Below are 22,906 nucleotides of genomic sequence, written 5' to 3'. Positions count from 1 at the left end.
AGCAGTGCTGTCCCCCTTCGGGGAGCTCCACGATGTGGTTTCTGTAACATCATCTCACTCTGCCAAGGTGAGAGGAGATTTGGGGCTGTTCAGGCTCTGGTTTGCTGGGTGCAGAGGACAACTCCCCCCCTGGGCCAGGGTACCAGTGTGGCTCGGGCTCCATGCTCTGCTAGATTGATCAGAAAGCCCAGTAAAACAGCCCAAACATCTCACCTGTGACTCTTCAGTTCAGATTTTCCCCCTTTATAAAGCAGAAATAAATGCTGGCATTCAGCAGGCACTGCACGTAACTAATTATCTCGTGGCTGGTGAGTAGTAGCTTTGGGAAGACGGAGGTTGAGGAGGTCTGCTTGGGATGAGGCAGCGGCATGATGCTCACGGACGCTTGCAGGAGGCTTCTCCTGAGCTTCATCAGCCACTCATTGCATGGAGAGAGCTGATCCAGGGTTGTCTGCACGTCCCACATCATCTGGCCACTGTCTCTTGTGGTTCTTTTGTGGAGTTTAATAGATGAGGATGGGCATCACAGGATTAAAATGGTTGAGGATTTAAAACACCTTGTGGTTTGCAGTGAAGACGACTCGCGTAGCTTGAAAGCAGCTCAAAGTGCAATTAGGCTGCAGGAGTGATTTTACATCTGCAAAGCTTTGTCTGTCATGGTCAAGAGAGATGCTGTGGTTGTGGGTTGTTACTGCTGAATGTTGCAATAAAGCCAGGCTTTTTATTCCTTATGAATCAGTTCAGAGCTTTTGTTATACGTGAGGAATGAAAGCTGAGACAGCTAACTGCCTCAGATGAGACATCTTAGTTATGTAGTTACTGAGATTTTTTTTTTTGACCTGTGTTGGAAACCAGGAGAATAAACCAATTCCATTCACTTCATGTCTTTTATGAAGAACAATGAAAACAATATTAAGGTTAAATAATCACCAAGGAAGCTAAACTGCTGTAATTTCATTAAATGCTGGTTATGATTGTCCTGTTTTGGCTGGGATAGAGTTAATTTTCTTCCTAGTAGCTGGTACAGTGCTGTGTGTTGGATTTAGGATGAGAATAGTGTCGATAACACAGGGGTGCTTTAGTTGTTGCTAAGTAGAGCTTACAGTAAATCAAGGACTCTTCAGCTTCTCATGCTCTACTGACGGAGGAGGCTGGAGATGCACAAGAAGCTGGGAGGGGGCACAGCCAGGACGGCTGACCCAAACTGGCCAAAGGGCTACTCCATACCATAAGTATACAAACTGGGGGAAAGCTGGCCCGGGGGCCGCTGCTCGGGGACTGCCTGGGCATCGGTCGGTGGGCGGTGAGCAATTGTCGTGCATCACTTGCTTTGTGTATTCTTTTATTATTATTCTTTCATTTTATTTTTTCAATTATTAAACTGTTCTTACCTCAGCACATGACTTTTCTCCCTTTTACTCTTCCCATTCTCTCCCCATCCCGCCGGAGGGGAGCGAGCGAGCGGCTGGGTGGGGCTCAGTCGCTAGCTGGGGTTAAACCACGACAGTGATCGAGCCGTGAAATCGAGGTCATGATGGGTTTAGGACCTTGATTGAATCAGCAGCTCAACAATGAAGCTACGCTGGTTCAAACTATTTATCAAGTCGTGTTAGCACTACAAGCAATTGGATTTCTCTCTTGGGCTGAGACGAAGCTGACTGTAATTCACACTAAATAGCGAAGCTGAAGCTGGCTGTTTGCGGTGAAAGGCTGCGCCTGACCCAGGCGAAAGGGCTTTCGGCATGGCTGTGCCGGCGAGCGGCCGCGACGGGAACTCCGGAGGGGCAGATGGAGCTCGCTGCTCCTCCCAGCCCCTGCAAAACCAGGGCTTTGCTGAGCTGGGGGCGGCGGAGGCTGAGCTCGGCTCCTGCCCAGATGTGTCTTCCACTTGTCCACACCTACACCTGCTCCTGTGGGAATATTTTAAGCATTAAATACCACTGTGCCAAATAACCGGGGGGGGGGGGGGGGGTTATAAACTTTTGTAATTGAAACCTCATTTTGGTATTCCCATCAGGAGAAATAATTTTAGCTATAGGTCAAGAAGCTCTAACTGATAAGGAGTTTGCACAAACCAGGTTACAAAGGCTTATGTAAAAGTCAAATAGGGAAGAATTATGTAAAAGCTCAGTGGCTGCAGGTAGCTCTCGCCGGGTTTTATCACGCTTTAAGCTGAGTTAGGCTGGGTGTCCAGACCCAGCAAATACAGTCAGCGGGTGCAGGGAGGGGGAGCGCGTGTGAAGCGCTTGGTGGGAGATGCATCGGGTCCGGGGCTGAGCTGCTCTGGTCGTGGGCAGCGTCTGAGTCTCCTTGCCATGGCCAGGTCGGGACGGAAAGGGATCCCGACTCGGGAAGTACCAGCCTGAGCGTTCAGGTAGCTCGGTGGCGTTACCTGCTCGTGTCTCGGGACCTTACTGGAGAGCTCATCCCTTGCAGCGTTGTTTGCCCCGGTTTACTCTGTAACTGGCTGTGAACTCGCGTGCTGGTGACGTTGGCCCCTGAGCGTCTGGGGAGGCTTTGGGCGTTGCACCTTGCTCTGGCAGCACACCGGACCCTCTTCTCTCCGGACCTGGTGCCACAAGAGCTGTACGCTGAAGCGGCTTTTTCAGACTTTGTGGTCTGTGAGAGATTATGAAAAAGGCAGCACGGGGAGGAGGAGAGTCTCCGTCTCCTTCCCGTGGCTGTGGTCGGGGTGGGTTTGCTCAGCCACTGTGGCTGGCAGCATCCCTTCCACCCCGGCTGAGCTACGGGCTCCGGCACAAAGCGTGGTTTCCTGAACCCAGCTCTACAAATCTATAAGCAGCTGCTACGAATATGCAAAGTGAAGTCTCAAACTTTTCCTCTGGGCTGAGATGCCTCAAATGACTCTTCTGGAAAGCTGGTCTCTCGGTCCCCGCGCCTGCGCAGGTCAGGGCCATGTCTGATGAGCATTTCGGTACCAAACCTTGTGCCTCGAGCCGTTGATCTGGGGTGTCCCCGTATTGAGGGAACGTTTTAAGCAGCTGATCGTGAAACCCCCGCACAGCCGGCTGGAGAAAGTGCTTGCCTGCTGTTTTGCTCCCTGTAAATTTTATGTAATATCACATGCGTGCGTGGATGGCACTTTGTAGGAGCAGCGAAAGGATGAGGCTGGTGCCCCGATGAACGGATGTGTGAGACGGGCAACGTAACGAGGGCAGACAGCCCTTCTCGGGGAGGAAAGGGAGGCCGGCATCCTTGGAGCAGGGCAGCTGTCGGGGTTCTGCTCCCTACGATCCGCTCTGCGTATTATTTCACCTCTGATAACCATCAGCACCAGTGTCCGCAGCGTTCCGGAGGAGGGTTTCGGTCACAGGGTGACGGAGCGGGAGCAGTGGAGGCTGGTGGGCAGCACGGCGGGTGCCGGCACTAAAAGACCTTCCCCGGCTGGAGATGTGGGTGCTTGTGCAGGGCAGGGGGAGTTTGTCTTCTCCCCGGGAAAGGTGCCGAGCTTCGGGTGCCTGTGTGCCAGATGCACGGAAACCACCTGACGGCCGCGGGGCCGTGGGGTCCCGCGGCTCTGCCGGGGGGCTTTGTCCTTGCGTAAAGGCGGTGAAACGTGCGTTGGCTCCCGTGCTGACCCGCGTACGGGCGTTCTCCGCTGCGGGAGAGGGGTTGGTCTGTTGCTTTATTTGCCTTATTACAAGAGAGGTTAGGTCACCGCGGCTCGTTTCCGAGCTCCAGTCTCCTTCCTGCCGTGCTCTGCTGGGAAGAGCCGCTGATGTCCCAGGGCTTGAGTACGGCATCGCTCGGGCTAAACAGACCGACCGACCTCCCTCTCCGTCGGTAACGCGCTTGGGCGAGGGAGGCTGGAGGTGGCCAGGAGGGAGCCGGGGGGGGACGGTGACTCCCCCGAGGCTGCTCCAGCGTCCACCAGCTTCCACGGAAGGAGCAAATTCTGGGAATGAGGAAAAGCTGTCTCCTTCCCCAGGAGCTGTCGGGGCCGAGGATCCCTGGGCTTCTTGTTTTCCTCCATTTTGCTAGATGCTGTGGTAGGGTTTCAGCTGTTTTTCCATGAGGCTATTCCACAGCTTAGATGCTCTTCCTCTGTTAATCAGCCTAACTTCTTATTTTATCCCATTACTTTCTAATTATTCTCCCTTGTGGTTCCCTAAATAAATCCTCCCTTCTCTTGGTGTTTGCTCCTTCCAGGTATTTCAGCCTGCCGCATCGGTTCAGCACAGCTCGCAGAGTCCTCTCCCTTCCCCTCTCTTTCCTTTATCTCCTTTTCCCCGCTGCTCTGTGCTGCCGTTCCCGATCCATCCCTCCCCTGGGACGAGAGCCCGGTGTTTGGAGCCGGCGTGGAGGCAGGGTCCCCTCCCTGCTCTGCATCTCTCCCGATGCCGGCTAGAAGCGTGCCCGCCGCACGCTCCCTTGCGGCGTTACCGGCTTTCTGGTCTCAAAACACGCGACAGCCGCGTCCAGCGTGGGTAGCTGGTGCCTCCTGCACGGCAGCCTTGCTGCCTGCCGCCGGCCCTTGGTCCCTCTTGTCCCTGCGGCCGCTCCTCGCTCAGCAGCGGCAGACGCATCCGATCACCGATAAAGACCCGTGCGGCTGATTTCTGCAGTTGTGCTCGGTGCGTTAGCCCTGCCCTCGGCTCGTATTCCGATCTGTTTTGCACGTTGTCGACTTGGATAGAGCGGTTTGAACTCCTTTTCTTCCAGTAGGGCTGTGTGGTTATTAAAGGCTCGACTCAAGTTGCTGTTTCACCTGCGCTAACTGCGCTGACGGCAGCGTGCGCTTGAAAAGAGCTCGGGTCTTGACATTTCTTGGATGCTTTTTCATCTTCACACCTCTAGCTGTCAGCTTTGGAGTGCATTGGGAAGATGTTACTGTAAGCGGCAGGGCCTTTGCATGCCCTGGCTTTTCTGTGCCAGGGCTGACGGCGGCTGTTCGAGCTGGGGACTTTGCAGCGTCTTGTTTCCTTTTCGTGTTTTCTCGTTCCTAATTTACCGTCTGACCCGCTGGGGTAACTTGGTCTGGCTTCTGAACGGCGATTGCCCGGCTTTGGCTGGACCCAGCGTGGCCAAGCTTTGTTCCAGCGTTGCTCGTCTCCCCCGGGCATCGGGCAGCCAGGAGGGGTTGAACCGGCGGGTCCCCGGCCGAGCCACCACCGCCTCGGCGGCCGGGGCTCCCCGGGCTGCCGGGACCGGGCTCCCCGTCCCAGGACTGCTGGCAGGAGCCCTCGCTCTGCCCCGGACCTGGACCCGGGGCCAGGCAGGAGCCCTCGCTCTGCCGGCTCCCACCCCGAGCCACGGCAGCATCTTAAACCAAACCCTTTCCCCAGCTGCGCCCGGCGCCGCCGCGTGCCGACATCGCTAATTAGGTCAGCAGCTCCCGGTGAATTGGAAGTGGATGTGTTCGGGAGGTGGAGGGGGGGACGGGGGAGTTATTTGAGGCCTCTCCAACCTAGAAACCCAGAAAAGGTTTCTGGAGCTGTTGGGTGGCTCCGCCACGTGCTCTGGCTTTCGGCATGGCCGTGACCACCGCAAGCACCGCCCTGACCGGCTCCCTGCCCCCTCGGGTGCCCAGGCCACAAACGTTGGGTTTTTTTTTCCTCCTTTAAACTGGGATTTTTATTTAGACAATGCTTAAAATCCGAACTTGAAGCCGACAGCCTAAATCAAGGTCTGAATTTAAGACGCATCACTGGAGCAGCACGCGCTTGTCGGTGAGCTCCTGGGGAGGATGCTGCCGAGCCGCAGAGCCCGGGCGCGCCGGGGCCGGCGGGGGGGCACCTGCCCCTGGCCCTTCCACCGGCTGTCAGGTCGTGTCAAGCTGAGAAATGTGTTTGGCCGGGGTTCGAAATGCAGGGTGGCTGCAGGATCCCCCTCCGTCCCCGCGGAAAGGGGGCACGAGCGGCTGCAGGTAAAGCACCGCTCGCTGATCAAAGACGGTGCTTCTCCTTGACGCGCGGTAGTGAGATCTTCCATCGTGCTTTGCGCGTTACTTTTTTCCCGTGCTTCTGGCGTATTTAGCAAGGTTCTTATTTAAATTGTCTTTCTATGCGTTATTTGAAAGCCCATTGTCATTTTGGGCAAATCCAAAATGCGAACTGTCTAGTGAACAAGAAGCGTTGCTCGCCATTTTGTAATGTAATAACGTGTAAAAATCAAGGCTCTGAATAAATCAATGGCACATCAGGCATATTTACATAAAGTATTAAAAGCGCTGAGAATACTAAATTTAGAGTATAGGCTCTCTGCTTGCAAATCAACGTGTTCTAACTGGCTGCAGCCATTAAGACGAGCCTTGCTTTAGTGAAATAATTAAAAGTATACTTGCAAACCAAGATCGAAATCAGGGATGTAAATAAGGTTTTAACTTGCGTATTTAAGTCATGATTAAAACTGCAAATCTAACCTTGCTAAGATAAGGAAGGGTTTCCCTGCCTCCCGCCGCGGTGTACGGCGTGTTCGGGAGCGGAGCTGGCTCCTGCCCGCCCGCCGTCCCCGGGGCAGGGCTGGGTCTGCCCTGGGGACGGCTGTCGTATGGGGAAACCTGAATCGCCGTGGGATGCTCCTTGTGCTACTGAACTAAATTAGCCGGAGGTGGACTCATTTCACTCCTCACCTTCTCGTTCTTCGTGGCCCAGTTAGTAAATTAAGCAGGATGAGTTTAGGGTGTCGGGGTCCGCGCTTGCTCCCGCCCTCCTGCTATTTCGGGCGCTGTCAGGGTTGCGCTTTCCTTCCAGAGACGGGGCTCTGCGGGAGGGGGAGCCTTGTCCTGCCGCTTCCCCCCGGACAGAAGCGAAGGAAGCTCTTTGGGGAGCTGCCTGTGGTGCAGGGGTGTGGGGACAGCGGGGCTCGGTCCGTCCTGCGCGCGGCAGGGCTGCGATGGAGGGGTCGGGGCGCTGGACCCTGGGTGAGCCGGGGACTCTCCGGCTTGGTGCTGGGACGTCCTTCCCTCCCGGCTCCCTGTCGCTGCTGCCGAGCTGATGCCTCTGGGCTCTGTCCCCGTGCTGTTCCCGGGGCTAATAATACCTGGGAGGAGGCGGCGTGCTGCCGGTAGCGCCTCTGTCCCGAGCCCACTCCGCGGGAGCGACGCTTTCCCCGCTCGCGCCGAGCGCGTCCTCCCACTGCCGCCTGCTCCCGCCAGCACATGCCCGGGGCTGCTGCCGCCTCTTCCCGGTGCCTCTGTGCCTGCTGCCGGCACGGCCCGGCCGCCTGCCAGCTTTCCCGGTGCCCTCCCCTGTGTCCCTGCCAGCCCCGGTCCGGCTCAGCTCTCCCTGCAGCTTGGCCCGGGGGCGAGGCGCGTACCTCCCTTATTTCTGTTTCTACACCCGATGGCGCCGGCTCGGTTTCCTTCATTTATTTCTGTTCCTGAACATGAGTGTTTGCGCTGGATTTTCTCAGTTGGGGAAAAAAAATTTCTCATTGAAACAGGGTTGTTGGCTGCAAACTGGGTTTTTAGCCGCTTCTCGCCGATCCCCTTTCCCCCACCCGCGTTGGTGCCTGGGGGGAGACCCAAAACCCGCTGGGCCCAGCACGAGCTCTGTGCAGGGTTTGCTCGAGGGAGGCTGCTCCGAGCAGGGTGGGAGCGGTAGGAGCTCCACCTCCGACAGACCCCCTTTGAAGTCTGGGGTGTCGCTTAATCGCGCTGCTTTGGTGAGGTTTGTTCCATTTTATGCGTCTGCTGATAAATATTGTAGCACGCTAAAAATAACTGTTAAACATGAAGAAAGAAGTAAAGCTGCTTTGGGCCCTGAATTTCCAGTTTAATTCCCTTCTCGGGGAAGCTCAGACTTTCTGAAGCAGGTCTAGCGGTGCCTGGCCTGCGCGGCTGCTCGTGGCTTTTCGGCGTGGTGCTGCCATCCCAGGGAAGAGCCGGTGGCGAGGAGGCGGCGCAGGGCGGGACGGCGACGGGCGGGAGAGATGCTCCTTCCTCTTAGAGGCTCGGTCTCTGCTCTCCCAGTGCCGCGTCAAGGGTGGAAGCTCCTTGCGGAGGAGCCGGGGCCATCGCGAGGGCGCTGAGGGAGGGGAAGCGGCTGGTTCGGGGAGCTGGGGACACCCCACACCCTCCGTGCTCAGGGATGCCGATGGCGCGGCCGAGCAGCAGCCCCGCGGTCCCCGGCGTTGCTCTGAAGCCCTCCCGTTTGCGTCGCGTGGATCAGCCCGAGCGGCTGGGTTACCCCAGCCCGGCCCCGCGTGCTGCTTCCCTGCCCCGTATGGCGCTGGCAAAGCCCTGCGTGGCGCAGCCGTGCTGGCAGAAGTCCCGTAGGTAGAGCGGGAGCCCGTGCCAGCAGGGGAGCCTCCCGCTGCCGCGTCCGCGGCATCTCTGCCCGGCACTGGCAGGGGCCCCGGCGTCTGCGCAGCCCCGGGGTGCGGCGCCCAGGAACAGCCGCCCCGGCGGTCTCCTCGCTGCTTGCGGCCGGGCAGGGAGCGCCGTGCCAGCGTGCAGCGCTGCCCTGGCACCACGCGCCTGTCCCCCGCGCCGCTGACCGTGCGGCTGACCGGCAAACGCCAACTGAAAGCGCTGCCGGTAGTTTTGGCGTTGCTGATGGTCGTGTGCATCGGAGGGGTTCACGTGCTGTCCCCCTGCGGCCCCCGGCAGCACGGCCCTGCCCGTCCTCGCGGGCAGCGATGGGCAGCGAGCAGCGATCTGGCAAAGACGCCGGCAGCAGAGGAGGTGCCGGAGGTGTTCGCCCCGGGCTGGGTTTCGCGGTGGTTTGTGCGCTGCGGTGCCTGGCAGGGACAGGAACGAGCAGGGGGCCGCGGGGGGGCTGTCGCCAGCCCTGGGGGATCGGGGCAAGGACTGGGGCGACCTCCCCGGCCTCCGCCGCCAGTGCGAGCGCCTCGGCGCGGCTCGGGCGCCCGTTTGGTGAGAGGGCGGCTGCACGCAGTACAGCTCGTCCCGCCGCCCGCACGGCTCCCGGCCCACGCGCTGAGTCAGCGCCTCTGCGTGGGGGGGCTCCGATGAGTAAGGGCGGGTTGGAGGGGCCACGCAGGCACACGTGTGCGTGTCCTGTGCTGGGGGGGGCACCCCGCGGGCACCCTGCCTGCCGGCCGCCCCGCGGCCACGCCGCTGACCCCTCTCCGGAGGATGCCGCGGCATCCCCTACCCTGCGCACGGAGGGGCAGGCGCTCGGTGGGCAAAGCGGCGAAGGCGGCCACCTCTCTGTTCTCTTTCCCTTCTAGTACATCGAAGCCATCAGCAACAAGCAAGGCGAGCTGGAAAACTATGTCTCCGACGGCTATAAGACGGCTCTCACGGAAGAGAGGAGACGGTTCTGCTTCCTGGTGGAGAAGCAGTGCGCAGTAGCCAAGAGCGCCATCACCTACCATGCCAAGGTGAGTCGGCCCCGCTGGTCTGCTGCCGTGCTCCTGCGGCCGCTGGTCTGCGGGTCGCCGGCTGCCCTGTCACCGGGTGGATGCCGCTGTCACCAGCCGTTGCCTATCGAGCACGCTGACACCCTGAAAGCCACGGCTGAGCAGCCCTTGCGGCTTGGGGGGCAGAGGAGGGGGAATATACCAGCGGGTGACCCACGGCGGAGGCAGGGCCGCACCCCGAGCCGGCCTTCCTCTGACGGGGGGGCACGTCTCCCATGGGTGCTGCTCTGCGTTTTAAAGCAGCTTCTGGGTGCACAAGGTAGACGAGACCGACCGTGGTTTGCTCGAGCGCCAGCGTGGCGGCGGTGAGGGCAGAGCCCGGCAGCGCATCCGGCCGTCCGGCTCGCCCAGGCGGTGCCAGCCCCTCCGCGGTGCGACTTCTGCGTGGAAGAGCTCGCGGTAGGCGGATGGGGCCGCGTTTGCCTCTCCTGCGTGTCGGCGTCGCCGAGATCCGAGGGCTCTGCCCTGGCTCTGCCCAGAGCTTCCTCGTGCAGCAGCTCACGATTTGCAAAAGCGGGAGAAATGCAAAGCAGCGCCGTTCCTGCTCGGAGTCGGAGCAGCGCTGCCCACCTGGCAGGGCAGGGAGAGGGCTCCCTCTGACCCCCCGGCACCCCCCGGCCTTAGTAAAGGGGGGGATTAAACCAGAGATTAAACTGCTGCTCCAAACCCCCTCTTGCCCCTTCCCAGGCAGCCCACGTCTCCTGGGCTGGGGGCCGGAGCTGCTGCCTGCCGGCGTGGGGAGCGGCAGCCCCCTGCACTGGTCCGGAGCGGGATCCATCCGGACGAGGGCTGGGAACGCCGGCGCTGCTCCCGCAGCCTCCCGCTCCCATTCTGGTTGTTCCCCGCCGCCACCCCCCGTTGCTCGCAGCACCCATCTGTCACCGCCGCGCTTGGCACCGGGAAGCAGGAGAAGGAGTTTGGATTAGTCAGCGCCGTCCTCGCGCCGCGCTGCGGGCTGGATCGACGCTCGGCATATGTGAACTTCTCCTTAGTGCAGGAGGGAAGAATTCCCCCCAGGGATGGGGGGGTCGGCAAGCACGAGGGTGCTGGCACTTGCAGCACGGCCGTGGCACGGTGAAACCAAAAGCTTCTCGCAGCGGCGCGCGGAGGGTGGTTTTGCAAGAGGGACTCTGCGGGCGGCTGGTCCAGAGCAGGGTGCGCATACGTGTGACGTGGGCGCCCGGCCCGGCAGCCAGCGTGGGCCTTGCCGGCTAAAAACGCCGTCCCGCTGCTGCCTGCGGCTCCCGAGGATGCTGGCAGCGGCCGCCGCAGCCTGGGTGGCGAGGCTGCGCCTCGGCTGGAGCCGGTGGCCGATAGCGGGGAGGTGTTCTGGGACTCTGCAACCGGCTTTAGAGGGGTTTTGGATACGTAGGGACCCAGTCGTCTCGGGGCGAGACTGGTTGCGAAGCCGCGCGGAGGCGTCGGGTCACCCTCTGCCGTGCGGCTCTGCTGAGGGGTGAGCTGGCGGGCGAGCTAGCCGTCAGGCTTGCCGGAGCCGCTCCTCCGCGGCTCTTCAGGGCGCGTTTCCCGGGGAGGTGTTGGGCGGGTGGCTGGGGAGCGACCTCGGGGTGGGCTGGGACATCTCCTCCCTCGGAGTCACACGATGGGACGCTCGCTCGCGCAGCAGGGGTGCGTTAGCTGAGTAAGGGCAAGTTTAGCTCCGTCTTTTTTTTTTTTTTTTCCCCCCTTTCCCCCCTTTCCCCCCGGCTGGGAGCACGGCGGTGGATGGCTGCAGGTCCTGCCCGTGGGCAGGGAACAGCGGGGTTTAGCTGCAGGGCGGGGGGGCCAGAGGCTGTCGGGGCTGAGCAGCCCTAAGCACGAAGCTCATCCCTTAGGGCCTGGGTGAGGGCACGGGGTACGACTGCGCGCTGCGTGTCCCGTGGCTGAGCCTTTGGTCGGGTTTTATTTCTTCGCTCGGTCGAGCGGTGCCGTTCTCGCTGAGCCCAGCACCCTGCCCGGCTTCCTGCAGCCCCTCTGCTCCTGGAGCCGCCCCGCGCGGGATATCTCGGAATAAGCCGGGGAGGTGAATCACCTTTTCCTGCCCTCCTTTCCATTTTTCATAATACCTTCCCGGCTCAGCTGCCCTCAGAGCCTGGAAGCAGTAAGTCCCTGTGTTTTACCTCGTCCCTGTGTTTTACCTCGTCCCTGTGTTTTACCTCGTCCGTGCCACGCACAGAGTCGATCGATCTCGTGGCCCGGCTCCGGATCCGCGCGGTGCCGCCCGAGGAGGGGTGCAGAGCTGGGTGGGTTTCCCTGTGCCCTCACGCCTCGTTTCTCTCTGTTGCAGGGGAAGGAGATGCTGACGCAGAAGCTGCCGCTGTGGCAGCAGTCCTGCTCGGATCCCAACAAGATCCCGGACCGCGCCATACAGCTGATGCAGCAGATGGCTGCCAGCAGCAATGGCACCATTATGCCCAGCCCTCTGTCTACATCTAAATCCAACCTCATCATCTCTGACCCCATCCCCGGTGCCAAACCTCTCCCTGTCCCCCCGGAGCTGGCACCTTTTGTAGGAGTAAGTATCCCTGTGGCGGAAGCTGTCCTGCCCTTCTGAGCAAAGCTGGAGGGACGAGCCTGGGCCGATGTCACCGTCGTCCTCAGCAAGTTGCCTTTTCGCGGATCGTCGCCGATGCGCAGGGATGGGCGGCTCCGTGCGCACGCTGTCCTGGGACGAGGGAAGGAGCCTGGCATGGCGACGGGCGGCCCGTCCCAGCCCGTCCCGTCCCGCCCGGGCTGCTGAGCTCCAGAGGGGCAGGAGCTGCAGGGGCTCCCAGGGGGGGGACAGACATTTTGGGGAACCCCTGAGCAGGACTCGCCTGGCCGGGCTGGTCCCAGAGCTGTGGGGCTGAACCAAGGTACCCCAGTACCCACGGGAGAAGGTGCTTGGGGTGACCCACGGGACGAAAGACCCTTCGGAAAAGGGTCTCCCCCCGATGCGGGGGCGTGAGCTGAGCGGTAGCGCTCGGGAGGGATTTATTGGGTGCGGCGCAGCTCGGCACAGTAAAATACCACAGAGGTGACGCCGCTGCTCCCCCCGGAGCAGTTGGCCTCAGGTGGGGAACTAAACCCAAGAGGCTGAAGCTCTGGTCTGCTGGGAGCCGCCGTCCCTGGAGCTGCGTCCCGCTGCGGGAGCTGCGGCGGGACGCCCTAATGAAGACGTTCCCCGTCTTCCCCCCCCCTCCTCTCTCCGTAGCGCATGTCGGCGCAGGAGGCCATGCCGGTGATGAATGGAGTCTCAGGCCCAGACAGTGACGGGTACAACCACTGGTCTGAGATGAAGCCAGCACAGCCCAAATCTTTATCTCCTCCCCAGCCTCAGAAGCAGCTGAGTGACTCTTACTCCAATACACTCCCAGTTCGCAAAAACGTGCCACCGAAAAACAGCTACGCATCAGGTGAGCTTAGTCCTCCCTGTTCTCTGCGCCGGGGGCTCCCGGGGTGCCGTGGCGCCGGCTGCGCCGGGCGCTGCTCGCGGGGAGCGTTCAGCAGGGGCCGGTCGCGGCCGCGGTGAGCGGGGTTCTCGGGGATGCCGTCGGTGACGGGGCAGCGACCGGCAGCCTCCCTCCGGCGTCAGGCACCGCTCGTGCCTCTGGACCTGGGGTCAGGGAACGAGCGGAGCCAGGCTGTGCCGCAGCTTCGGCTGGGTGAGGTTTGGCTGGGTGGGCTTTCAGCCCACGGACAGGATTTCCAGGAGGAAAATCGTGAGGAATCTCACGTAGGGAGGCTGTTCCCTTTGCCACGGCTGGTGGGCGATGCCAAGAGCCACTGCTCTGATCCCGCTCGTTAAGGGGGAAGGCGTGAGTCGAATACCGAAGGTTTTACTGGCACCTGGGGTAAAACAGGCAAGGTCGGGGACCTGCCCCTACCGGTGCCTGGGTTTGGCCGCAGGGTGAAGGACCTGGGGCACTCGTTGGTCTCTCTCTCCCGCCAGCCGAAAACAAGACGCTGCCGCGCTCCAGCTCCATGGCCGCAGGGCTCGAGAGGAACGGCAGGACGAGGGTGCAGGCCATTTTCTCTCACGCTGCCGGAGATAACAGCACCCTCCTGAGCTTCAAGGAGGGTGACCTCATCACGCTGCTGGTGCCGGAGGCCAGGGACGGCTGGCATTACGGAGAGAGCGAGAAAACAAAAATGTGAGTGCCGTGGCTGTTCCCACAAACCCCGGGCGCAGCCTCTTCTGGACCCTCCGCGAATAAACCTGGGTTTGGCTTCATCCCCTGCCTTTGCCTTTCAGGAGGGGCTGGTTTCCTTTCTCCTACACGCGGGTCCTCGACAGCGATGGCAGCGAGCGGGTCCACGCGAGGTAGGAGCATCGCGCCGGGTGCCGTACCGGGTGCCGTGCCGGGTGGGTGCCTGCACCCCTCCCAGGGCAGGCTTGTGGGCTTGGGATGGGAATACTCCGCTTCTCCGGACACGGTGCATGCCGTTAGGAATAACTCCCAGCACAGGCAGGGGGTAGCTGGCCTGGGGGGGCTTTGGCCGTGGGGTCCCCTGCCGTGGGTGGACAGGCAGCCTGGGGGTCTCGGCCTGGGGTGGGCTGGTGCTGATGCCTCTGCTTCGGGTCCCCCCCACCCAGCCTGCAGCAAGGGAAGAGCAGCAGCACCGGCAACTTGCTGGACAAAGACGACATCGCCATCCCGCCACCCGACTACGGCATGGCCTCCCAAGCCTTCCCAGCCCAAGGCGTTAACACCTTCAAGCAGAGGCCGTACAGCGTGGCCGTGCCCGCCTTCTCCCAGGTGAGCCCGCGGGGCAGCGGGGGCTTCTCCCGCTCCGGGGGGGGGGACTCTTATAAATGGGAGATGCTTGAGCAAAGCCCCGGACATTATTCCCGGCCGGAGCCCTGCGTATGGTGGCCCGGGTGCCTGCGGCGTCTCCGTCTCGCCCGTGGTTTTAAAGCAGAAGGATGAAATGTGTTAAAGCGCGTTCTCAGTCCTGGCGTGGTGTAGACGGCGTGCGGGTGAAGGAGGGCTGCTCTCCAACCTGTGTTCGTTGTTTGTAGGACTACCTAATGCCCTATGGTTGTGCAATTAAAGACTATGCCAGTGGCCTCTGCCAACCACCCTCCGCTCACTACAAGCCTTACGCTAGGTCGACAGCTGTAAGTCCCAACGCACGCAATGTTTCCCTTGGGGTTTACGGGCGGTTGGCCGTTTTTGCCTGGCGACCCGTGTGCCTTGCCCGGGGCCCCGTCTCCTGTTGAGCATCTCTCCTGGGGGAGAAGGGATGGGGGATGCAGGGCGGCGGCGGGAGAGGAGAGCGGCGGGCAGGGAGGACCAGCCGGTTTGGCTCGCCTAGGCGGAACGGGCAAGGCACGGGGAGCGAATGGCACAAAACGGCACCGTAAGCCCCCAAAGGACAACACTTGCCAACTCCATGGGAGCCTCCCACCAGAAACGAGCTGTCCACAGGCAGCTGGAAGCGTTTTCTCCGGCACGTGCCAATTCAAGCCAGTGACGGTCCCGTGGGAACGCTGGAGCGAGCGTGCGGGGCTGGGGCAGACCCCGGCCAGGGCTCCGGCGGTTGTCAAAAACGAGCACGGGGTTTCTCGGACAACGTGTTGAGGAGGATGCATGCGCGGACAAGATCAGCTTAACCCAGGAGCCGCTCGCGTGGGCCTTCCCCGCCAGAACGAGCGTGGCGGGATGAGCCGCGTTGGCTTCCCTGGAGCGCTCGGCACGTGCTGGCACGCGGGGAGAGGATGAGGAGGGGGAGAGGCGGCTGTACAGCACCCGACCCTTTGGCAGGGTGCTCCGGAGAGGCAGCAGCTCCAGCCGGGGTCTGCTCCTCTCTGCAGGGCACAGCCCCAGGTGCTGTTTGCTGGGTTTTCCCAGCAGGGTTTGCTGCTGGATTTGGGGTTTCGTGATCGGGAGCGTTCCTGGGACGGTGGGAACGTGGGTCTCCCATCCCAGGTGCGTGGCCAGCTCGGAGACCAGCGACTCCCGCTCCTTCCCGGAGCGGTCCCGTGTCTGTCGCGGAGAGCAGAGCTGCTCCATGGCCGTATCCCAGGGCAGGTCCTTGCCTGGGGAAGCGAGGTCCTTGAGGGACGTCCTCCAAGCCCGGTCCCCGTCTGCTCCTTGGACCACTCCAGTCCTTCCCTGCAAAGGCTGTTCAGTACAGGCTGAAGGAGAAAACGGTCCAAAACCCTGTGGGTTTCTGGTGGGAGTTAATACAGACAAACACCTCTTTCCACAGAACATTTCACTGGTGTCTCAGACTTGTTCGATCCCTTTCCGAGCGTCTCGCATCTCGAAAGCGGCTGGAGCTCTGTGCCGCGGTGGGGCTGGGCAGAGCAGACCGGGGCTCTCCCGGCTGTTGCTTTCCCTTGTCTTGCCAGAATAAAGTCCTGCTCCGAAGAGAGTGGTGCAACTTTACTCTCTGCTGTCTAAATCCCATTTAAATCATCTCCACATCTCCCTTTCCTCTCCAAATGCATTGGCTCTCAGCCCCGGCATCCCTGGGTCCCAATGCGCTTTGGTCTGTTCCTGTGACCCTCCAGTGGCACCTGAACGGCCACAGCCCGCGTCCCCCACCCCTCACCGTGCTTCCCCCCCTCCTCTCCGCAGGGTCTCGATGACTACGGGACGAGGTCCGTCAGCAGGTAAGACTGAACCTTCCTGTCACGTTACCTGAAAGTGAACTGTTGGTGTTGGCTCTGGGTGAAGCCGTGGTGCCGTGTCCCCGGGGGGGTCCCTGCGCAGCCTCCCTGGGGGACGGGCGGTGCTGGGACGGGGCTGTGTGGTGGGGGACGCGGCGCAGGTCTCATCTGTGAGCACGGGGGGACCCAGCGTCTCCCGGGGAGGGCAGGTCCCAGGGCCAGCCCTCGCGTCCCCAGCCTCGCACCCCTCGCGCTCCTCCGGAGAGAGTCACGTCTCCCCAGCCTCCTCTCTGGGGCTTGCACCCCGATAGCGAGGCCACGGAGAAGGCACGCTCTCGGGGTCTTTCCCCGGCACCTTCTCCCACCCAGCAGCTCCTCCGTCCCCGTTCCCTCTGCCTTGGAGCCGCCCCGTCTCGCTCTTGGGGATGAACCCCAACCCCCAGGCACAGGCTGCGAGCAAAGCGGTGATGGGCAGGGGTCGAGCTCGCCGCCCCGCTCCGCGGCGGGGGTGCTGCCGCCGGTCCCCGTGGCACCGTGCCGGGGAGCTGGGCTCCCGGGCACGGCGCTGCCTCGCGGCGCGCGCTGGCGGTCCCGGCCACTCTGGCAGTCTCCTATGCTTTGTTCCGCAGCGGCAGCGGCAGTTTGGTATCAACGGTGTGAGGACACCTTGGCTAGCGGCGGCCCCTTGCTGCTTGGAAGAGCTTTCTGCTTCTTTCCCCCCTTTTTTTTCTTCCCCCCTCGTTTCTCTTTCTCACCTTCTTTTGGATTTTAAACTCTTGTGATCTTCAAGGAAACCATGGTGCTTCTCCACCCCTCCCTGGTGTCCACAGTGCCCTTGTTTCTGAAGCCTTTTCAGAGCAGAAACTGCCCGTCGGTCTGTGCTCGCTTTGAAGCAGCCTGGATGCAGTTTACGCTGTGGCGGGACCCGGGTTTGTGCTGCTGTGTGAATGTTAGCGAAGCGCTATCCCTCCGCTGGGGCCGCGCGCCAGCCGCCTCGCACGAGCTTGGGCAAAACCTCCCAGACTGGAACAAATATGCATGGCCTCTGGTGTCCGTACTGTTACCCAGCATCCGGGATGCCCGCGCCCGGGATGCTGCTGTTCCCGCGGGGGCGGCAGCCCTGCGCCTCCCCCTCGGCCCCATCCCCTTCCCTTCGACCGCCGCCGCCGCGGCTTTGGGAGAAGCAGGGAGCGCAGAGCTCCCGCCCCGGGGAGAGGGCTGCGTCTCAGCTGGGGTCCCGCCGGCCGTGGGGCGCAGCCGGCAGCCCCCCTGGAAGGGTTACTCCTGGTTGTTTTATAAAAAAATTTTTTTTTTTTTTTTTGTAGCAAGGTATTGTTACCTCATGTTAGCGCTGGGGGCTGGTGCGGAGCCGTCCGAGGACGCGCTCGCATCCCTAAACGGGGCTCGAGCGAGGCAGCCCCCCCGCTGCGCCGGGGGGCTCGGCAGTGGCCGGGGGTCTCCCACCCCGCTGGGTCGGCGCTCGGGGTCCCGCTCCCGCCGCCGAGCCCGGCCGTAGCCCTTCCAGTGCCCATGGCCGTCTCCACCGCAAAGCTGTACATGCTTTCTTTTTCTGATGTGATTTTTAAAACCTCTTACATTGCCTGTTTACTGGGACATTGCGGGCAATAGAGACAGACACACGGACAAGTTTTTGTTTTATATACTCGCCTACGGGCACATTGTAACAAGACCCTCCTGCACCAATGTCCTAATTTTGCTAAAGATTTTTAACCCAGGATATTTCATGCTGAATGACTGAATGTAGAGGGGAAAAAAAAAAACCCAGCCTAGCAAAGCCTGTATGGAGATTGTAAAGCGCTGAAACACCTTTTTTAAAAGCCAGAGAGAAATGTGCCCTGTACTGAGTTATTGTTTGAATAAAAGTTTTATTTATTGCATTGAGCTGGGCCTCGGTGTCTTTTTCGGCTGCCGTGCCTGTGTGCTGCCCATCACCGCCTGCATCGCCCATTGCACATTGCCATGCCTTTTTTTTCTTTTTTTTCCCCCCCCTTCTCCATCCCCTCGGCATGAGGCGGCCGGGGGAGACCCTGGGTGCCGCCTGCCCCTGTCCTCGGGCCCTGCAGGCTTTAAACAGCTTTGCTGAGCGGGAGCAGCTAAAACTGTTTAAGGGCCGGGTCCCTCCTCCGCGTGCGTCTCGAGGGGCTGCCGCTGCTGCCGCTGCTTCGCCGCACGCAGGGGCTGCGGCTGCGCTTTCCCAGCCCGGCGGCGGTGGGAAAGCGGCGATGGCCGGCCCGGGGGGAAGGAAGCCGCCCCCCTCCCTTCCGTAGCCCCCGCCGTGCCCGGCTTCTCCTCTCCGCAGGTGGCTCCCGGCGCCCCGGCTGGCCGTGCCCTTCCTTCCCCTCCTCGCAGGGAGCCGGCGGGCAGCACCAGCAACTCAATAAACACGACTTTTCCTCCTTTTTCTTCTTTTTCCTCCTGCTTCCTCTGCCCAGAGGCACTGTGTGCGGTGCAGCCGGCGGGCTCTCGCGCCGGGGCGGCCGCCGGCTCGTAGCCTGGTTCCTCTCCTTAACCAACACCTTCTGTTCCCGTCAAGGGGTCGGCGCGCGTCCCGATGTCCTCCAACCTGCCTTCTCTTTCCCTTGCAGCCCCGATGTTGAAGTGGCCAGGTTTTGAGGTGCCCCTGCCCATAGTTAGTAAGTTGACTGTCTCGGGGGGCCGAGCCCTGGGTGTGCTGGCGCTGGGCAGCGGGTGACGGCCGCGGGGCTGCGCGGGGACGGTGCCACCGCTCTGCTTCCCCCCTGCACCCAGCCGAGCGCGTCCCCTCCCTCGGTCACCGCTTGTCCCCATCCCGGTGGCGGGAGCTCCCGGTCCGACCGCGCTGCATCTGCACGGCTCCTCGCACCGCTGCCGCGCCGGGCGGCCTGCTGGGGCTGCCTTTCCCCAGGGGACGCTGAGCTGCTCCCGCTGCTTCCCCTGCTCCCCGTAACCAGCCTCTTTGGTCGTAGGTCTCCGGCGTCTGCTGTCCCACCGGCGCCTAGTCGCTGCGTCGCCGTCCCCAGCCCGTTCCTATGGGGACAGAGCTGATCCTCGCTAACGTCAAGTTTTTTGAGCAGCTTCTTTTGCTTGTAGACCGCCCTGGGGACACGTCTCAGCAGCCTCCTCATCCCAGCCCCGGCCGTGGCCCCAGGGCAGGGATGGAGGAACATCCCCAGGAGCCGAGAGCCCCCTCGCCGGCATTGCAGAGCCCAGGAGGGCCCCTTCCCTGTTTCTCTTTGGTCCGTGAGCTGGTTTCCCCGCGGCTGCCGGAGCTGCGGGCTCCCATCCCAATGGCTCTTCTCTGCCAGAACAAAGCTAGTTAAATAATAACCCCTGGTGACTCCTCAAAGCAACCTTTCCTCTCCCTCCAGTCCTGAGAATCTATTTTGGCATCCTGGCGGGAAAAGCGATCTAAGAATCTGCATTAATTAGGTGGGAAATGAATTACCCTATTTTTAAGCAAAAGCCATTTATCTTTTGAGGAAAGCAGAAGTGCATTGGAGAGGTGAGAGATGGCAGGGGAGAGCAGCGAGTGCCCTTCCCGGGGGGCCAGGGGGCCCGAGCCCCTTCCACCCGCCCCGCGGGAGGGGGCCGGGGCCGCCCAAAGCTGCTCGGGTCCCGGCGGAGGTAGCCGGTAGCCGTGGCTGCTCCTACTGTGGCTTAACCCCACGTTCACGTTTGTCTTGCCGGTGCTTTACCCGCACCCCTGTCTCGGGAGGGCCGGCTTGCGTCCCATGGGGGAGACCTGCCGGTGGCCCGGCCGTGGGACCCGGCGTGCGGGGACGTGGCAGCACCGGGGGCCGAGCGGGGCTCGCTGGTGCAGGCGCAGGGCCGTCGCCCCGTTGCAGAAAGGAGGGGGTTTGTGCAGCTCCCCGGGGAGGGCTGGGGGCAGAGGCTGGGCTGGCCGGCAGGGAAGGGCTGCCTGCTGCAGGCAGGAGAGGCAGGGGGGTGGGGGGCTGCAGGGAGGGCAGGGGGCTGCAGGGGTGCGCTGCAGCTCCCTTAGCCGGTGATCCCAGCGCGGGTTTGGACCCGATGGCTCCGGGCAGCCCAGGCTGGCCGCGTACCACGGGCAGCCGACGGTGCTCCCGTGGCTGCCCGCACCCTCCGGGAGTTACCTCCTGCCCGTCCTGCCAGGAGGGGACAGAGGGGACCTCCCCGGGGCAGGTAAGGGTGCTCCCCGCGTCGTGGCACCCTGCGCAGCAGCCCTTGTTCCCCCGTCCCGGCCGCAGGACGCGTGCGTGTCAGGGCTGCGCGTTTGCGGATGCGTGTGCAGCAATAGTTGTAGCCGGCGAGCGCTGGCGGCGGCGGGACGGCGCTGGGGACGCCCCAGGTAGGTAAAGCCCGGCTCGGCCCGGCCGCTCACGGCTCCGGCTGTGGGACACCGCTGCTCCCCGGGACAGCCGAGGCCGGCCTGCCGAGAGCCGGGCTGGGCTCGGCCTCGTGGCCCTGCCGAGCTCCTCTTGCGCAGCCGGCTCGTCCGGGCGCCCTTCCTCTCCCCGCGCTCTGCCTCTCCGCCATTTGGCTTCTCCGAAGGCTTCCCAGCTGGCACGGCACGGAGCTGCAAGCTCTGCTCTTGCCCGGGTGTCCCTGCGCGTCTCTCGGCAGACGGGGTGCAGGGAGCTGAGACCCCCTGCTCCCCCGTAGCGGTACGGTGCGGGGCCAGGTGATCTCGGGGTGCTCCCGTGCGTGGGAACGGCTCGCGCCCAGCCTGGGGGGCTGGAGCAGCTTCTCCAGCCCTGGTCTTCCTTGGCAGCCCCAGCTTTAGGCCTGCTGGAAAGCGAGGTAGGAGAACATCCCGCATGCAGCAGCCCTTGCCGGCTCACTCTTACATCTACCACTGCTTTAACTGTGAGGGGCGCCAGGGCGGGGGGGCCAGCCCGGCCCAAGGGCTCTGCAGGGCAGAGCAGCTCCAGCCTAACCCGTTCCCAAACGCTGCTGAACCCGGGCGGGTGGAGGGGACGGGGCTGGTGGCTCCAGGCTCGGGCTTGGCCTCAGCCTCGAAGCGTGCCCAGCGCAGCCTCTGCGGCGAGCAGAGCCGCCTCGGCGCCGCAGCAAAAGCTTTTTGGGGTCTCGCCAGGTTGCCACCCGCTGTGCCAGCGCCCCGTCCTCGCAGGCCCTGCTGCCGCCATCCGCCCTGCTAAACTCTGCCTTCCTCTTTCTCTGCAGAAACCCCTTTGCCAACGTCCAGCTGAAGCCAACGGTGACGAACGACCGCTCGGCTCCGCTCATCAGCTGATCTGGGAGCGCTGGCGCCTGCCGTGCCGCGCGGCACTCGCTGCCTCCTCCTCACCGCTGCATGTCCGGCTTCCCAGGACTTCATTTTTAGGCGGAGTTTATTTAATCCTGCTGCTTTGAAAGCCAAAGGCTAAAGCTAGTGCCCTCGTTCTCTCTTCTCTAGACCCAGCTTATTCCTCTCGGCGGCAGAGGGTTAAACTGCTGCCACGTAGCCCGTCCTTTGCCTGCGCAGAACCGGCGCGATGGCATCCCCCCCCGCGCTCCCAGCATCTCCCGTAGCCGGGTTTGCTTCTAGGCTTAGCGGCAGCTCGCCATGGTTGGGAGAACGGCCTCCGCTGGAAAGCAGCTCTCCAGAGGCGAGCTGCGCTTCGGGCTCGCGCGGGGTGGAGCGGCGATGGCAGAGGGGAGACGATTGCCCCCGCTCCCCCCTGCCCGGCCGGGAGGGACCCCTGGGACGGGCAGGATAGCCCGGATCCCCCGTGCAAGCCAAGGGGGTGGTGGGAGCCGTAGGCAGCTCCCAGGCTCCTGCAAAACCCCGGCCGCCCGCCCCGTGCTCCGCTCACCCACCCCGGGCTGGGAGGCGGCAGGGCACCGGCGGTGGGGTGCTGGCACTGAGCCCCCGCGGGGACAGGGCCGGCTCCGGTCCCAGAGCTCCTGCAGCGCCAGGTCTCTCTATATAGTAGGGTATTACGGTACTGCTGTAAAATATAAGCTAGGAAAAAAAACCCACTTTTGGAGGTGAGGGCTCTGTTTAAGCGTGCCTTGGGGTGCCTGGGGCCGCAGGGTGCCCGGCGGTTGAAGGGGTGCTCCCCTCAAACAGGCTCTCCCGTCCAGACCTCTTGCTTGGCTGTTTGCTCTTCCTCTATTACTAGGGCTGCATGAGAGACAGAGAGAGATAGAGAGAGATATATATATATATATACACTTGCTAAGCTTATTGCTGGGGTGTGCACCCCAGCGAACCGGTGCCTGGGCCATTCCCGCAGCTCCTGGCTGCCACCGCAACCCTGAGCCAAGGTCGCATCCCTGCTACGGGAACAGGGAGAAGAGATTTTCCAGGCAGGAACCGTGTCCCTGTGGGTGAGCGGTTGTGTGCCGGGCGGTGCGGGGGGGGCAGCACCCTCAGAGGTTTTGCCTTCTCCATTGTATTTGTCATTTTGCACTTTTTCATCGCTAGTGCACCGCGGCCCGTTCAGCGGGGGCTTTGCTGAGCGCAGAGAGCCCCGGGCGCGTGGGTAGCTGCCTGTGGGTTTCCATGCAGGCAGGGCTCTTTCCCAGTCGGACGCGATGGCTCACGGCTGCCGTGTCCCCTCCGATGGTTTCTGCCGCTCCGCCGCAGACGAGCGGCTTCTCCTGCGGCCGCCCAGGCTCTGGCTGCGCACAAGGGCTGGCTCCGGTCGGCGTGCCGCTGCGTCCTCTCCCCGGGCCGGAGCAGACGGACGGGGGGCAGACAGGGCAGGGGCGAGGGGAAGGGCTCCTCTGGGGCACGGGGTGGCGGGTGGGAGAGGGCTGGGGGCTCACAGCCCGGGGGGGGGGGGACAGGCCTGGGGGCCCCTCAGCCACCGAACCGCTCTTGTCCTCTTCCAGCCCTGTGCCGGGAGCTGCTGCCCCACCCGGGACCCCCGGGCAGCCACCCCGGGCTCCAGCCAGCCCCCGGGGCTTCGCTGCACCTCCTGGCTTGGTGGCACCTGCAAGATGTAACCTGAAATAATTTTTTATGAGAAAAAA

The 22,906-nt window shown here is 62.5% G+C and overlaps 1 protein-coding gene across 6 annotated transcripts in view; it reads left to right on the top strand.

The window, feature by feature from the left end:
* Positions 1–21,234, top strand: part of BAIAP2 (BAR/IMD domain containing adaptor protein 2) — a 49,164-nt gene extending 27,930 nt beyond the window's left edge. The window contains exons 7-17 of one of the 6 annotated variants that reach the window (XM_075518683.1): positions 9,157–9,309; positions 11,636–11,863; positions 12,542–12,743; positions 13,280–13,481; positions 13,583–13,651; positions 13,925–14,087; positions 14,351–14,449; positions 15,915–15,949; positions 18,400–18,411; positions 18,515–18,600; positions 21,110–21,185. In XM_075518683.1, coding sequence (XP_075374798.1) covers positions 9,157–9,309; positions 11,636–11,863; positions 12,542–12,743; positions 13,280–13,481; positions 13,583–13,651; positions 13,925–14,087; positions 14,351–14,449; positions 15,915–15,949; positions 18,400–18,411; positions 18,515–18,600; positions 21,110–21,135 — 1,275 coding nt within the window. In that variant the 3' untranslated portion in view covers positions 21,136–21,185. Of the gene's footprint in view, positions 1–9,156; positions 9,310–11,635; positions 11,864–12,541; positions 12,744–13,279; positions 13,482–13,582; positions 13,652–13,924; positions 14,088–14,350; positions 14,450–15,914; positions 15,950–16,575; positions 16,691–18,399; positions 18,412–18,514; positions 18,601–21,109 lie in introns of those variants that run through there. The other 5 variants (XM_075518680.1, XM_075518681.1, XM_075518678.1 and 2 more) reach the window with 5 other exon arrangements.
* Positions 21,235–22,906: the final 1,672 nt, after the last annotated feature.

Source organism: Mycteria americana, chromosome 16 (assembly GCF_035582795.1).
Source record: "Mycteria americana isolate JAX WOST 10 ecotype Jacksonville Zoo and Gardens chromosome 16, USCA_MyAme_1.0, whole genome shotgun sequence".
Lineage (NCBI taxonomy): Eukaryota > Metazoa > Chordata > Aves > Ciconiiformes > Ciconiidae > Mycteria > Mycteria americana.
The sequence above is the reverse complement of the archived record's forward strand: the minus strand, read 5'-3'. Positions and strand labels throughout refer to the sequence as shown.